This window comes from Lepidochelys olivacea, assembly GCF_965140295.1.
Source record: "Lepidochelys olivacea isolate rLepOli2 genome assembly, chromosome: 9".
In the NCBI taxonomy this organism is placed as follows: Eukaryota; Metazoa; Chordata; order Testudines; family Cheloniidae; genus Lepidochelys; species Lepidochelys olivacea.
This window is the reverse complement of record NC_140419.1, coordinates 58,547,962-58,563,901: the sequence shown is the minus strand read 5'-3', so window position 1 is coordinate 58,563,901 and position 15,940 is coordinate 58,547,962. Positions and strand designations below refer to the sequence as shown.

General features: G+C 45.7%; 1 protein-coding gene across 2 annotated transcripts; it reads right to left on the bottom strand.

The window, feature by feature from the left end:
• Positions 1-1,768: 1,768 nt before the first annotated feature.
• Positions 1,769-15,939, bottom strand: BRCC3 (BRCA1/BRCA2-containing complex subunit 3). Of its 2 annotated transcripts, none has more exons than XM_084639915.1 (8): positions 15,786-15,939; positions 14,378-14,497; positions 12,681-12,768; positions 8,021-8,109; positions 6,861-6,916; positions 6,218-6,349; positions 5,374-5,417; positions 1,769-2,964 (listed from the first exon to the last, which is right to left on the bottom strand). In XM_084639915.1, exons 1-8 carry the CDS (start codon positions 15,888-15,890, stop codon positions 2,813-2,815), a joined length of 786 nt encoding a protein of 261 aa, XP_084496041.1. In that variant the 5' UTR covers positions 15,891-15,939; the 3' UTR covers positions 1,769-2,812. The 2 variants fall into 2 exon arrangements, with proteins under 2 accessions (XP_084496041.1, XP_084496040.1); XM_084639914.1 differs by having other exon boundaries at positions 15,738-15,929.
• Between the last annotated feature and the right edge of the window lies 1 nt (position 15,940).

Genomic DNA, 15,940 nt, shown 5'->3' with positions numbered 1-15,940 from the left:
AACTCATTCTCTTTTTTGGAGGCTCTTGGGCTCAAAGGACAGACTAAGCAAAGTCTTGAAAGCTTTTGGAGGATGCTTATTGTGATTCTCCCTCCCTGAAATGCCAAGGCACTCAGCATGTCAAAACCACATCCATGAGGAATTATTTTCAACAAAGTAGCTGCTGTAAATTCCTGACAATTCCTAATCAAAGTTTTTTGCATGCAAGTGAATACAAACTAAATGCTAGATCATGGAGCAGGATATTAATAAAACATCTCCTACTTCATACCAGAGTGCTATGTATAGTTCTTCTGAAAAACAGACTTCATGCCTCACTAACCTTGTGTTTATCCAATCACAAGATGATTTGGCTCTTTTAAGCTTTCACAGGATTGTTTCTATTGATCTATACTATGATGGCAAATGGATCTCTCTGTTAAATCCTGTTTTTACAGGAGTTACTGTAGTAATTGTCTGACATTATAAGGACCACCCAATGCTTTTATCATGTCGTTTTGAAAAAGAAAAACATCGAATCTTAAACCCCATTAAAATTAGATTCTAAAGCTGTGCTAGAAAATCACCAAGACCAGACTTTTCTTTATAAAATAAACAATGCCATATCTAAACCTGAGTGGCTCAGCACTGTGGTTCCAGTCCCAACGTGCTCCCACCATTGTGAGGTATGTCTATGCTGGGGAAAGTTCTAAAACCAATTCACCTAAGCCAAAATTGAAACTGGTTAGAACCACAGTGCAGACTGTTGCAGGCAGTTTATTTATAGCACAGTAATGCCTATAATGCCTAGCAGCTCCAGTCATGGATTCCTATTTCACTAGGTGTTGTACAAATAGAAGAAGGTGGCCTGGGCCATTTTGATTAAACTGGCACAAGTAAAAAGTCAGGCTGTCTTCAACTGGGTCTATGCTGCAGTTCTAACAAGTTTTAAAGTCAACTATTTGAACTGAATTTAAAATAGATTAGAAATTTTCCTCAGCATAGATATGTCCTATATATGGCTTCAGCCTATTGCCACTAGAGCATTGCTCAAATGCATTAGCCTCACTAATTACAGCAGTTGCTTTTAATTGTAAGAATATTTTTAACCTGTTTTTAAACTGACTACAGTTTAATTAATGGGTTGCCCAAAGTGGCAAGATAAGTCATAGGCATGCTATAGAGCAGTGGTTCTCAAAGCCGGTCCGCCGCTTGTTCAGGGAAAGCCCCTGGCGGGCCGGACCGGTTTGTTTACCTGCCGCGTCCGCAGACTCGGCTGATCGCGGCTCCCACTGGCTGCGGTTCGCCGCTCCAGGCCAATGGGGGATGCGGGAAGCAGTGCAGGCCAAGGGACATGCTGGCCGTCCCTCCTGCAGCCCCCATTGGCCTGGAGCAGCGAACCGCAGCTAGTGGGAGCCGCGATCAGCCGAGCCTGCGGACGCGGCCGGTAAACAAACCAGTCCGGCCCGCCAGGGGCTTTCCCTGAACAAGCGGCAGACCGGCTTAGAGAACCACTGCTATAGAGTGCATTGGAGCACCTTATGCGTCAGGAGGGCCCCAGCATTATGTGCAGTTTATGTTTTTTGAAATGTGAATACCACTTTTTCTGAGCAGCTAATGGTTTCAGTTTAAAAACCACAGTTACAAGGAGTTTAAACAGAAAGCTTTTAAATATGCAGTTGGTCTCCACTCTGGGATACGCAAGAGCCCTTGATACAGGCTTCCCCCTCAGTAGTGGTAGATACTTATGTGGCTGGTGGCAGATGGTAAACCCTGCTTGAAAACCCACTAAGGAGGAAAACGCAAAGGATAATTTAATGTTGAAGTTGAAAATAACTGCAAACTACTGCAAACAAACCTTTGCAATGGAGCTCAGGACACAAGAAGAAGTTTTCATTATCTGTCACAGCTACTCTCCCCCCACATACTCCTCTCTGTAAAACAATGTCACCCATCCAGTCCAGTTCAGCAGTGGGAAGCAGCTCAGTGACCAGTGTACAACTATAGTGAGAGACCCTGAAGGAAACAGGAAACAGAACACTCAAACTGCAGCACTCGCACTGTGTTTGGTGCAGCTTCCAACTCATTTCCACTCTCAAACTGCCCTCACTTTGGGTTTCTTTATTTGGTTTGAAATACAGGAGGCATAAACCTTAAGCCCCCGTTCATCTTGGCCGCATCTACCCCCACCCTAGCACATGTGCAAGAGTAGGCAATCAGTAATCCAGAAAGTTACTGGACATCAAGCCACTACCTGTCAACTGGAGCTACCAAAAGGATGCAAAATTGGCAATGTCAATGACATAGCACCACCTCCCTCACCCTTCTCTGACCATGACTAGTGAGTTGCTTCATTTATTTGCTACAACAGAGAAGTCATGATCACTGTAGAAGTGCAGCTGTTACCCCATCCATGATTCTCTGGTTCCAGGCTCCCAGCAATATATATAAAAGGGAAAAAGATTTGTGTTGAATAACAGGGGAGAAGGGAACCAAATAAATGTACTAGGTATCCCCCTCCTAGAGCTATGCTCTCTTCCCAAGAGCATGCTGCTGTATCACCCTGGTTAGGGTGGTGCTGGATTGCTCCTCTGTGCACTCAGAGAGCGGACTTTTCACACAGGCAGCACAAGGCTTTCCATCTAGTTGGAGACAGATATGAGCCCTTGGTTGTCTTGTGGAAGTGTTCTTGGAGCCGTCACATGAAGCGAGATGAGAGGAACAACTAGCATCTTCACAGAAAGGCAAGACAGACCACACGTCAGCCACATGTCACTCTTGTCCAAGCCTATTGACTACTTCTTTTTTTTTAAAAGGGTCTGGGGTTGCCTCTTCACTCCAGGGCAGCTAGTTCTTTCATGAGCTCTTCTTTCTCTCGCTGCAGTTCCTGCACCCGCTGTTTGTTCTGCTCCAGTCTGTCCTCCAGCCACTGTAGGAGGGGACCACTGATAGCAGACATTTGGCTGCAGAGATTCTTGGTGAACACTGGAAAATACACAAAACATGTCAGCGCAGGAGGAAGAATCTCTCACCCGGCTGCAGAATTGCAAAACTTAAGCAGAAAGGTTTCACAACAGTACTTCATGAGACATCACTGATCCTCACAGACAAGGGTTAAACAACAGCTACCAGTCCAAGGGGGAGGTGGGGAGAATACTTATAAAAACTATTTAACCCTGAGTTTTCGATGCCCTTTGGGGACATACAATAAAAAATGACATACAAACAGGCCTAGTGTAGACTGATTATTTTTCATAGTTAAGGCTGAGTTTGTCACGGAGGTCATGGAAGCCACATATTCTGTGACTTCTGTAGTGGCCACCGGCCCTCCCACCCCCCCCAACAGCAGCAGGAGTTTTGGTGTGGAGCTCAGGGGTGGGATGCAGGAGGGGGTGAGGGCTCCCAGTGGCGCTTACTTCAGGGGTGCTCCCTGGAAGTGGCGACACCCCTTGGCTCCTAGAGGGGAAGGGGCTCTGCCTGTAGGAACCACCCCCGCAGCTCCCATTGGCCGTGGGTCCCGGCCAGTAGGAGCTGTGGAGCAGCGCTTGGGGAGGAGGCAGCATGCAGAGCTGCCTGGCCACACCTCTGCCAAAGCTGAGGGATGTCGCTGCTTCTGGGGAGGCACGGAGCTGGGTATGGAGCCTGCTAGCCCCGTCAACCACCCTCCCAGCACCAGCAGGATCCTGCCCCCGCAGCATCCGCAGGGCCCCTCCCAGGCTGCCGCCTCCCTCCCCGACACATGCGGCTCCCCCGCCCAGGAACCCCTTCCCCCCCAGGCCAACCCCCTCCCCAAGATTTAGTCAGGAGTATATAGTACAAATCATGGACAGGTCACAGGCCATGAATTTTTGTTTACTGCCTGTGACCTGTCCATGACTTTTACTACAAATACCTGTGACTAAAACATAGCCTTATTCAGTCAATAGGGGAAAGAGAATCCTATATAATGAAGACATATTTTACACTGAAAGTTAGACATGGCATTGGCCATTCTTCTGGTAGACCACCACTCCATCCTATGGAGATCAGAGTTAAATGCTATGGAACTAATGCGACTTACTTCCATTCAGTGATGTATGACCACACAGAAGCCTACGTTGGTGTAACTCACATGCAGAAGCATCAGGTTCCGCAGGAGAATGGATTGGCCCCCTTTACCTTGATTTCAATTCCGGACCAATACAGCTCTAAGATTACTCCTGAGGGAATTCTGCACCAAAAAAATTAAAATTCTGCACCCAGTATTTAAAAATTCTGCAAGATTTGTCAATAAATAAATGTGGAGGCTCCCCACTGCCATCCTGGAGCACAGACCACTGGCTACACGGAGGTGGGAGATCTCCTTGCAGCCCCTTTCTCTTCCCCCCACCAAGGGGTATGGACTCAGTGGTGAGGCTGCACCCAACCCTGACATAGCGCAAAGTCCGGGCCTGACCCAGAAACATCCTGAGGTCCTGCCCCTCCACACCAGGTGTGGGTAGGCAGGCTCAGTCATGAAGGGGTAGTGTGGGGTGATCAGGTTCTGTGTGGGGTAATCTGGGTGCAGGCAACTCAGTGGGGGGACCGGATGTGGGGAGGATCTGGATGCAAACGGGTCAATGGGAGCCTCCGTGTACAAGAGCAATGGGACTCTGCAGGGAAGTCCAGGTGCAGGTGGTTGGGGCTCAGTGGAAGGTTGGGGGGGTAGAGGACGGGGCCTGGGGCTTGGCAGTGATTTACATCTCCACCAGCTGCTCCGGGCCCCCGAAACAATGTACCTGCCCTGTTGGAGAGGGGCTCGTGACCGCTCTTGCTGCTTCCCTTTGCTTCGCCTTTTTATGTTCCCTGTCAAAAAGTAATTTTTCTGGGGGGAAGCAAATATATCTGCAGGGAGCATGAATTCCCCCAGGAGTAATCTTTAAGATGCATCCATACTACAATACCCTGTGCTGTTGTAACACCAAATCAAATTCTATCATGGTTTAAAACCAAATGGATAAACTGAAGGAGGCCACCCAGTTCCTTCCATTTGTGATTTAGCCCACCTTAGAAGTCAGTTGCCCCCACCCTTCCAAACACCAGAAATGTTAATGAATAATTTGATTCACTGCTGAACTTCCCTAGCCCCCAATGTAAGAATGGACAAGTTTGAATGTCAGCCAAGCTGTGGAGCAAGACATGAACTACTTGGCAAGATCAAAACATAGTGCTAAACTTGGGTGAAGTAATCTGTTCACAAGCTGGCTCAATGCCGAACATCTTCAAGTGGACACATGATTACAATCCATGGTGATACACATTGTCGTCTACTGACCTCTATAGACAGACCCAAAATGACCATTTTTCAAGACCACAAGATGACTCATAATTCATCTCTCAGTCCAGCATCCTTATTCCCAGAAGAGGAACCCTTACCTGAGCCATTGTGAATCTTGGTTACAGAGTCTAGATGGGTGAGGCTAAGAGAAAGAACAAAACATAATTGGTGACAAGACAGCAATGAACTGAGTATTAGGGGTGAACCTGAATTACTGAAGACAGCCACCTACAAGAGTCTAAAACCACAGGCACTTTGGGACTACTCACCCTTATTTAATGGGAATTCCACTGCATTGATTACGCCACATCAAACCATGTATTACAATGAGTATCATGCATTCTCCATGCTGAACTCCACAGACAGAGGCTTATGTCAGGAGGGTGGTAATCCTACTAGCATTTGGTCTTATTTCTCACATACCTTCCCTTCTGATCAGCCATTTTCACTCCTATCACACTTTGATAACCATGATCATGAGAGGATCATGCAGTTGCCTTAGTATCAGCATCACTGTCATACTATGCAGGCTCCTTACCCTTTTCTATGCCAGTAGAAAAGCTGCTAGCTGTAGCCTCTCTATCTCTGGGAGTGGGGCCTGAGATACATTCCACTGAGCAAGGAGTTGCAGTCTTATCAGGCTTACAGATGAAAGCTTTGGAAGAACTTTTTGAAACTAGTGCCCCTGCAGAGGCACCTCAGGGAGCAGGAGTCATTAGCCAGACATACAAACGCATATGGTAAAGAGCAGGACTTTAGGACTGAGAGCTAGCTTCAAGGTCCCTCATGATACTAGGTACAGCTAACCCTTTATTTCTTTCTACACTTGTGCTCTGCTCAGGACAAAGGACTATGAGGGGCAAGTATATTAACCTTAAAAGCTACTGTCATCAACTAGACCCCCTGGTGCTGTGGGAGGCAAGTGACCCTGACTCCCCCTACCTGTGAATTCTCCTGTATGCATCTTGCTCCTCCTGGCACAAGATCTTGGGCAGCTCCACCGCCGATTCCAGGCACACTTTGCCAATGGTGTCATGGGGAACAACATGAATAGGAATTTCAATCCTCTCATACCTGCACAGTGATCATGTACAAGTTACTGCCCCTACCCTTGTGGTCTGCTGCTTTAGCCAGTCAGATATTCCATACAGCAGTAATGGCTTGCCCAACAGTGACATCACCATAACTTTGCTGCTGGGCAGGCTTGCTCATGCTGACTGACAGACGAGAAGCAGTTTGCAATAGTACTCATTCCCCACTTTAAGAATGGGGGATAAAAAAAAAGAGAAGCTAGGAAGTCAGCACTGGCGACAGCCTCTGATAGGTGTATGAACACTAAGGCTCCTATGGCTTAGATTCCCCTTTAGAAATTTGTCCACTTTCAAGCAGGAAATGAGACCTCCTTTAGGCATCCATAATTACTGGGATTAACACAACATTTAGTTCTACATTCAGATGATCAAACAGTAATAGTACTACTTATTTAAGTTAACCAAGGAAAGCTGACAATTAAAAGGAGACAGAAGAGACTGATCATTTCTCTCCTGAGAGACGAATGTTAAGAACGTTTTCAGACAGTGCTTACTCTGAGCTCTTCTGAGCCTGAATTGACTGGAAACAGGTGTAGAGTATCCGGCCTGTCTAAAAGAATCAGCAGAGGTAAACATCAGACTATGGGCAATGAGAGCTCATCTAAAATCCAAACTTTCAAATAATACTTTCCCTGATAGTTCAAATGTACCACTTTTGGGTGAGGGAGAAGGAGAGAAAAATTCTTAATAAGCAAATACTGAGACACTCACTACAGCAATGGTTCTCAAACTTTTGTACTGGTGACCCCTTTCACATAGCAAGCCGCTGAGTGTGACCCCTCCTTATAAATTAAAAACACTTTTGTATATATTTAACACCATTATAAATGCTGGAGGCAAAGCGGGGTTTAGGGTGGAGGCTGACAGCTCACGACCCCCCTTGTAATAACCTCATGACTTTCTGAGGAGTCCCGACCCCCGGTTTGAGAATCCCTGCACTACAGACTATATTAACTATCATATGAAAACTCTTAAATCAGAACCATCTGATTAAACCAAAAAAAAACCTGGAAAACCTGGTTAAAGGCAACATTTCATTCCCAGTTCATCCCAACAGTTAGCCTCTCACAGGGGACAATGATGTTTGACAAAATACTCTGAACTAATTAGACACAACAGGCCTGAAAAACAGGACAAAAAAAGTCTATACTGACTGGAATGTGTTATTGTGATGCAGTAAGTTACCTTTTTTTGATGCACACACAAGCACACCATAACCATTCTGTCTGGTCCCAGAGCTCAAACACCAGCAGATCTATGAAAATCTACAGGCTGCAGAATTCTACTGGGGAAATTTTCAAATGCAACAACCCTGAAAACACAAACCTATTAACCTATCATTTCCCATCAAGTTTTCTTGCTACATTTGCCAATTATAAATTGGAGCTAAACACAAGTTTGCTTCCTCCAGAGCATCTTCTCTAACCACATTCAACTGTAGCATTGAATATATTTATGACCAAACTAGCCTGGCGATTAATTCACATCTGTGCTGCATTTACATTGATTACATTCCAGCAGGCCCCTGACCCAGCTCCAGAGCGAACTCTTATTTCAGATACCATTCAGAGTTAAACATAAGACTTCAGCTCTGCATCAAAGCTGAAGCTTCAAACTGGCATATGAAGGGTTTCTCTCCATGCAAGTTGCCTACCTTTGTGTTCTTGTCCTCAATGAAACAGGAGAAGATGAGCCCCACAAAGCCCTGGTCCATCATCTGATACATGGCTTGAGTGCGAACATCTGCAGGTGTGAATGAAAACAAAATAAACAGGCTGCTGCTAAGCAGTGAAGGACTGTGCCAGTCACCTGAAGCACCAGGCAAAGATTTGCCACCTTTCCAGATACTGCTTTTTATTTTCATTCTAGTCAAATGGATTTTTGGGGTTTTGTTTTGGTTTAAAAGAATACCTCTCCAGGTCCAAAAAACAGCCAACTTTAAAGAAAAGGAGGACTTGTGGCACCTTAGAGACTAACCAATTTATTTGAGCATAAGCTTTCATGAGCTACAGCTCACTTCACCGGATGCATTCGGTGGAAAATACAGTGGGGAGATTTATATACACAGAGAACATGAAACAATGGGTGTTACCATACACACTGTAATGAGAGTGATCAGGTAAGGTGAGCTATTACCAGCAGGACACCGGGGGTGGGGGGGACGGGGGACAGGGGACACCTTTTGTAGTGATAATCAAGGTGGGCCATTTCCAGAAATTGACAAGAAGGTCTGAGGAACAGTGTGGGGGGGCGGGGAGGGAAATTTGGGAAGCAGATAGAATACCCCTGGTCGGGGTTCCAGGGGTGTGTCTGTGCAGATTTGTTCTTGTGCTTTTTCAGGGAGTTTCTTGAGCAAAATCTGTAGTTTCTTTTCGTAACCCTCAGTGGGATCAAAGGATAAAGGCTTGTAGAAAGTGGTGTTGGAGAGCTGCCTAGCAGCCTCTTGTTCATATTCCAACCTATTCATGATGATGACAGCACCTCCTTTGTCAGCCTTTTTGATTATGATGTCAGAGTTGTTTCTGAGGCTGTGGATGGCATTGTGTTCTGCACTGCATCACTGAGTTCTCCAACACATCATCAAGGATCTACAACCTATCCTGAAGGACGACCCATCACTCTCACAGATCTTAGGAGACAGGCCAGTCCTTGCTTACAGACAGCCCCCCAACCTAAAGCAAATACTCACCAGCAACCACACACCACACAACAGAACCACTAACCCAGGAACCTATCCTTGCAACAAAGCCCATTGCCAACTGTGTCCACATATCTATTCAGGGAACACCATCATAGGGCCTAATCCATCAGCCACACTATCAGAGGCTCGTTCACCTGCACATCTACCAATGTGATATATGCCATCATGTGCCAGCAATGCCCTTCTGCCATGTACATTGGCCAAACTGAACAGTCTCTACGTAAAAGAATAAATGGACACAAATCAGACGTCAAGAATTATAACATTCAAAAACCAGTCGGAAAACACTTCAACTTCTTTGGTCACTCGATTACAGACCTACAAGTGGCAATTCTTCAACAAAAAAAACTTCAAAAGCAGACTCCAACGAGAGACTGCTGAATTGGAATTAATTTGCAAACTGGATACAATTAAAAAAAGAAAAGGAGTACTGGTGGCACCTTAGAGACTAACAAATTTATTTAAGTATAAGCTTTTGTAAGCTACAGCTCACTTTATCAGATGCATCCGATGAAGTGAGCTGTAGTTCATAAAAGCTTATGCTCAAATAAATTTGTTAGTCTCTAAGGTGCCACAAGCACTCCTTTTCTTTTTGCGAATACAGACTAACACGGCTGCTACTCTGCAACCTGGATACAATTAACTTAGGCTTGAATAAAGACTGGGAGTGGATGGGTCATTACACAAATTAAAATTATTTCCCCAATTTTATTTCCCCCACCCCGCTGTTCCTCACACGTTCTTGTCAACTGCTGGAAATGGCCCACCTTGATTATCACTACAAAAGGTCACCCGCTCTCCTGTTGGTAATAGCTCACCTTACCTGAGCACTCACGTTACAGTGTGTATGGTAACACCCATTGTTTCATGTTCTCTGTGTATATAAATCTCCCAACTGTATTTTCCACTGAATGCATCCGATGAAGTGAGCTGTAGCTCACGAAAGCTTATGCTCAAATAAATTTATTAGTCTCTAAGGTGCCACAAGTCCTCCTTTTCTTTTTGTGGATACAGACTAACACAGCTGTTACTCTAAAATCAACTTTAAAGGAATATTTAAAAGTTTCCAGTAACAATCTAACACAAAACAAGGCTAAAATCCTTTAAAATGCAACATGAAATAATGAAGTAAAAAGTCCTGGGGGAATTCTGCACCAAAAAATTAAAAACGCTGCAACATTAAAAATTAAAAGTTCTGCACAATTCTGCATATTTTGTCAAAATAACAATATAATCACACCAGTTTCAATTATTTTGGGTCATTTATTTCAAAATACCTGTCAGCAAGTATGTCTATAACAATACAGACAACAAAAAACATTCGGGAAATGGTTTTTGACAAATAGATTCCTTACTAGGCATATTAATACAGAATTCTGAGTAATAATTCATTTAAACTACAATACAGAACCATATTCCCGCACCCCTCAGAATCATAGAATATCAGAGTTGGAAGGGACCTCAGGAGGTCATCTAGTCCAACCCCCTGCTCAAAGCAGGACCAATCCACAACTAAATCATCCCAGTCAGGGCTTTGTCAAGCCTGATCTTAAAAACTTCAAAAGGAAGGAGATTCCACCACCTCCCTAGGTAACCCATTCCAGTGCTTCACCACTCTCCTAGTGAAAAAGTTTTTCCTACTATCCAACCTAAACCTCCCCCACTGCAACTTGAGACGATTACTCCTCATTCTGTCATCTGCTACCACTGAGAACAGTCTAGATCCATCCTCTTTGGAACCCCCTTTCAGGTAGTTGAAAGCAGCTATCAAATCCCCCTTCATTCTTCTCTTCCGCAGACTAAACAATCCCAGTTCCCTCAGCCTCTCCTCATAAGTCGTGTTCCAGTCCCCTAATCAGACACTTTCCAATTTTTTCACATCTTTCTTGTAGTGTGGGGCCCAAAACTGGACACAGTACTCCAGATGAGGCCTCACCAATGTCGAATAGAGCGGAACAATCACGTCCCTCGATCTGCTGGCAATGCTCCTACTTATACAGAAGCAATGCAAAGGCCTGTGGGAGTCAGGGGTAATGGAGGAGCTGAGGGAGAGGGAAGTAAATTGCTGGGAAGGAGCCTGGGTGTGAACTTGGAGGGTTGTTGGGTATGGGTGGCGAAAGTATGAAACATGGTTTTTTTGCGGGGGCGGGGAGGGATTGTTAGGGAGCTTACCCCATGCAGACTCTGGCTGACCACTAGCCTCTCCCATTGAGTCAGGCACATCTGCCCCTGTTCCCATGGGTTCCTGCACCCCTATGTATCCTTGCACCCTGTCCACGAGTCCCTCCACCCCCACTCAGACACCCACTCCCCCACATCCTCATGTGGCCCTGCACCCCCGCCCTCTTCCCCATGTCTCTGTGCCCCCTCCCAACAACTCCCCTGTCCCTATGTGTCTGTGCCTCCACTCAGCCACTCCCTGTCCCTATGTGTCCCTGCACCACCCCCATCCCCATGTATCTCTGTGCCCCCACTAAGCCATCCCTGTCCCTATGTGGCTCTTCACCCCCTCCCCCATCACCATGTGGCTCTGCATCCCCTCTCCCCTTGTGCCTCCACTCCCATTCAGCCTCTGCCCCAGTCTGTCCTTCCCAACTAGCCCTTATGAGCCCCAGTCTCACCCCTCCAGCACCCCATGATGTTTGTCTCCCCCTGTTTCCTGACCTGGCCCGACAGGTGCTGCGAAGAAGGCAGCACCTTTCTCTTTCCAAGATGGACAGGAGCTGCTGCTGTGTTCTATCACCACAGAGCCCTCTGGTGGGCAAAAGACGGAACTGCAGCAACATTTTTGTGCAGAAAAAAGCTTCTGCCAAAAATTAAAAATATGTGTGGCTGATTAATTATGCACACGCGCAGCAGCACAGTATTCCCCCAGGAGTATAACATGTATACAGACAGATCAAAGCTGTGACCAGACACCCACGGAGATTTCAACAACTCTTTTGAAGAAGTATTGTTCTATTGTTGTTATAGCATACACATCTATGTACGTAGAACCTTAGAGTTAGGAACACCAGAGTTACAAACTGACCAGTCAACTACACCCCTCATTTGGAACGGGAAGTAAGCAATCAGGCAGCAGCGAGACTCTCCCCTCCCCACGCAAATAAAAAAGCAAATACAGTACAGTATTATGTTAAACGTAAACTACTAAAAAAAAGGGAAAGCAGCATATTTCTTCTGCATAGTACTGTTTCAAAGCTGTATTAAGTCAATGTTCAATTGTAAACTTTTGAAAGAACCGTAAACATTTGTTCAGAGTCATGAACATTTCAGAGTTACGAACAACCTTCATTCCCGAGGCGTTCATAACTCTGATGTTCTACTGTACAACTAGAAAAAATAAAGACATCCAAAGAGCTTTGAGTATCTCCTTCGGTTCCTCATGTTTCTGATTGCAGATCTGATCTTCCTGTCTTGAAGAACACCTATAAACAGACTTTGCCTACCTTAGGAATCCAGAGGACTTCCCATTTTAGATAATTTGAAGGTAGGGAAAATGTGGGATTAAAAACTTCAACAGTATCACTTTAACAAAAAAAACTGGACAAAGTGGTATTGTTCACAATGAAACATATATCCATATGAAGCTCTGGGCTGAGACACTCCTTACCCACATGAGACGGCCAGACAGTTATGTGTGGATGAGAATGATACCAGCCCACAACCCTCATGGAACGTCCTGTAATCTCAGCCAATCTGTGTGTCAGTCAAGGTACTTTCAAAACAGTGAGAGAGCAGAAGAGACTATATGTCCCTTGTGCAAGTTAAATAATAACACGGGGCAGAATCCAAACATGGTCCTCAAGGGATTATTTGATTTTAGTATATTAAAGGGAAGAATGACAGGTGATGGTGTGTGCTGGAACAGTCTTCCTCGTAGTCACCAATGGACAACCTCATCCTCACAGATGTAACACTTCCTTGAACAGAAGCAATGTGCATTTGTACATAGAAATAAATGACAACAAATGCTAGTAAGCTACCCAAAGAATTGGACTCTTGCCATTACAAAGATTACACGTAAAAAGGGCTTTTCTACTGGGGGAGTTTTCAAATATATCAAACCTGAAAACACAAGCCTAATAGGCTTTTCCATGAAGTTTTCTTGTTGCATTTGCCAATTCTAAAAGTGAAAGGTGAACTTTCTTCAAAATACAAAGGCAATCTTAAACTAAAACTTCAGGGATTAATTAGAATGCTTTGGGTGTTAGTCTAAACATTAAGAACACCCCCTCAATAGATACTGGGCTGGATGGATCTTTGGTCTGACCCAGTATCCTGTCTGCCGATAGTGGCCAATGCCAGGTGCCCCAGAGGGAGTGAACCAAACAGGTAAAGACCAAGTGATCTCTCTCCTGCCATCCATCTCCACCCTCTGACAAACAGAGGCTAGGGACACCATTCCTTACCCATCCTGGCTAACAGCCATTAATGGACTTAACCTCCATGAATTTATCTAGTTCTCCTCTCTATTTGGCACTGGTGAGGCCTCATCTGGAGCATTGTGTCCAGTTTTGGGCCCCCCACTACAGAAAGGATGTGGACAAATTGGAGAGAGTCCAGTGGAGGGCAACAAAAATTATTAGGGTGCTGGGACACATGATTTATGAGGAGAGGCTGAGGGATCTGGGCTTATTTAGTCTGCAGAAGAGAAGAGTGAGGGGGCATTTGATAGCAGCCTTCAACTACCTGAAGGGGGGTTCCAAAGAGGATGGAGCTAGGCTGTTCTCAGTGGTGGCAGATGACAGAACAAGTTGCAGTGGTGAGGTCTAGGTTGGCTATTAGGAAAAACTATTTCATTAGGAAGGTGGTGAAGCACTGAAAAGGGTTACCTAGGGAGGTGGTGGAATTTCCATCCTTAAAGGTTTTTAAGGCCCTGCTTGACAAAGCCCTGGCTGGGATGATTTAGTTGGGATTGGTCCTGCTTTGAGCAGGAGGTTGGACCAGATGACCTCCTGTGGTCTCTTCCAACCCTTATCTCCTATGATTCTATGATCTTCTCTACCCATATTAAAAACAGTAGCATTGAATATATTTGTGACAAAACCAAGTGATCAAGAACAACGGGTAATTACAATATGGTTCCATCACATCGTTCAAAAAGTGTTGAAAGAGACTGCAGCAGTGGAGAGCTGTAGGACAGCCTCTCAGGCAGAGTGTATGTGAAAAGGTGGTAGGCATCTTTATATTAACTACAGTAAATCAAGGGTGGTACTAAAACCAAACAGGTTTGAGGTCTAGAAACCTTGTTGACAAGCTTCCTACTGAACATGACCCTTTCTGGCTACAGTCTCTGTAAAAGGATATCTCTGCTTCAGTAGAAGCAGCTGAAAGCTGCTCCGGAGAAATCTCGACTCGATCCTTCCTCTTATCTGAACGTCGCAGGATGATCACAGAATGAATATGAACAATTCTGCTGGTGTCAACCTAATAATAAATGAGGGAGGAAGCATCACTCATCTCTCTCAGTGAATCAACTTCTCAAAGAAGGTGCTGCAATCATGTCTTTATTAAAAAAGCATGCTTTCAATCTTAGATCTCTTAAAACATACGGATAGGTTTTTCAATGGGTTACTTATTCTAGGTTTTCACTTCTGAAACCATGAATTTAAAATTCTTGAAGCTATGAGTTTAGGGTATCTGTCACACCAGTCTCACAGCTGAATTGGCACAAGTGGCTAACTACTGAAAAGATAGCCAAGACAAGAGTAGCCAGATGTAGGCTCCGGAGCAAGAGTGAGGCACATATTACCAGAGCTGTGCAAGAAATGCTTACGCAGAACATATCTATGCTATGCCAGCTTTGGTCATTGCTATTATTTCTTCAATTCCCTGAGGATCAGGTTCACCCATGAAGACAGAATTTAGCAAGTTTACTTTTGTGTAAAGATGTAACTTAATTACATGCTTTTTTGCATATTTCACTTTTAGGGTCAATCAGGGCATGAAAAGCCTATCCAATACCCACTTGCTCAAAAACTAAACCTACTTATCAAGTCAAAACACACAGGTGCCCCACACCATGCTCTTTTCTGCAGGCCAGACACTCACCTGCTGCTTTGACTTGGAACATACAGAAATGGTCTCTTATTGGCTACACTCTGCACATCCCCCATCCCCCAATTAATGCTGGTGCTCTCAAGCAAACACTAATCAATGCTGCACCCAGAAAATACACACCTTATCAGATGGGTCATCCCCCCCAACAAGTCCGTGTTATCCCCCAACCAATAAATTACAGCCCACCCCCTCAAAAGATAAAGAGCCAATGTTTACCTGAGGTATATATCCCCACTCCCCTTCTCCCTAAATCTCAGAGTCCTACGCTAGGGCAGCATGATCTCCTTACACATACACAGATCCTTTTCTTGGGGTGGCACGGTACTACTAACAAGCACCCCATTCACACACAGAGCTTTCTACTGGAGAGGGGGGTGTGGTTGGGCCACCACCCGAGCAGGGCGCATTAGTTCTAATGGCAGTGGCTGCCCTTCTCCCGAGCAAAGGCAGAGACACTGGAACTGTCCCCGCGGGTGGGGGACGCACCCAGCCCCTAATCTATACTGGAGGGAAGGCTGGCATCCCCGGGGTGGGGGATACGCCCAGCCCCTCGCCTATGAGGAGCAGAGGCGGCCAGGCACCCGGGGGGAGGGGTACCCCTGCATACCCAGCGCCCCGGCTCTGGGAGCCCGCCTGCCCGCGGCCCAGCCGGTACCTCCCCGATGCACAGCCCCATGACCTCCTCCTTCTCGGTGCTCAGCGCGTGGTTGAGACAGACCAGGAAGGCGTCCGCCTCCAGGTGCACAGCCTGCACCGCCATCTTGGGAGCGCCACTCCCCACCCACCCACGCCGGAAGCGCGGGTCACGCC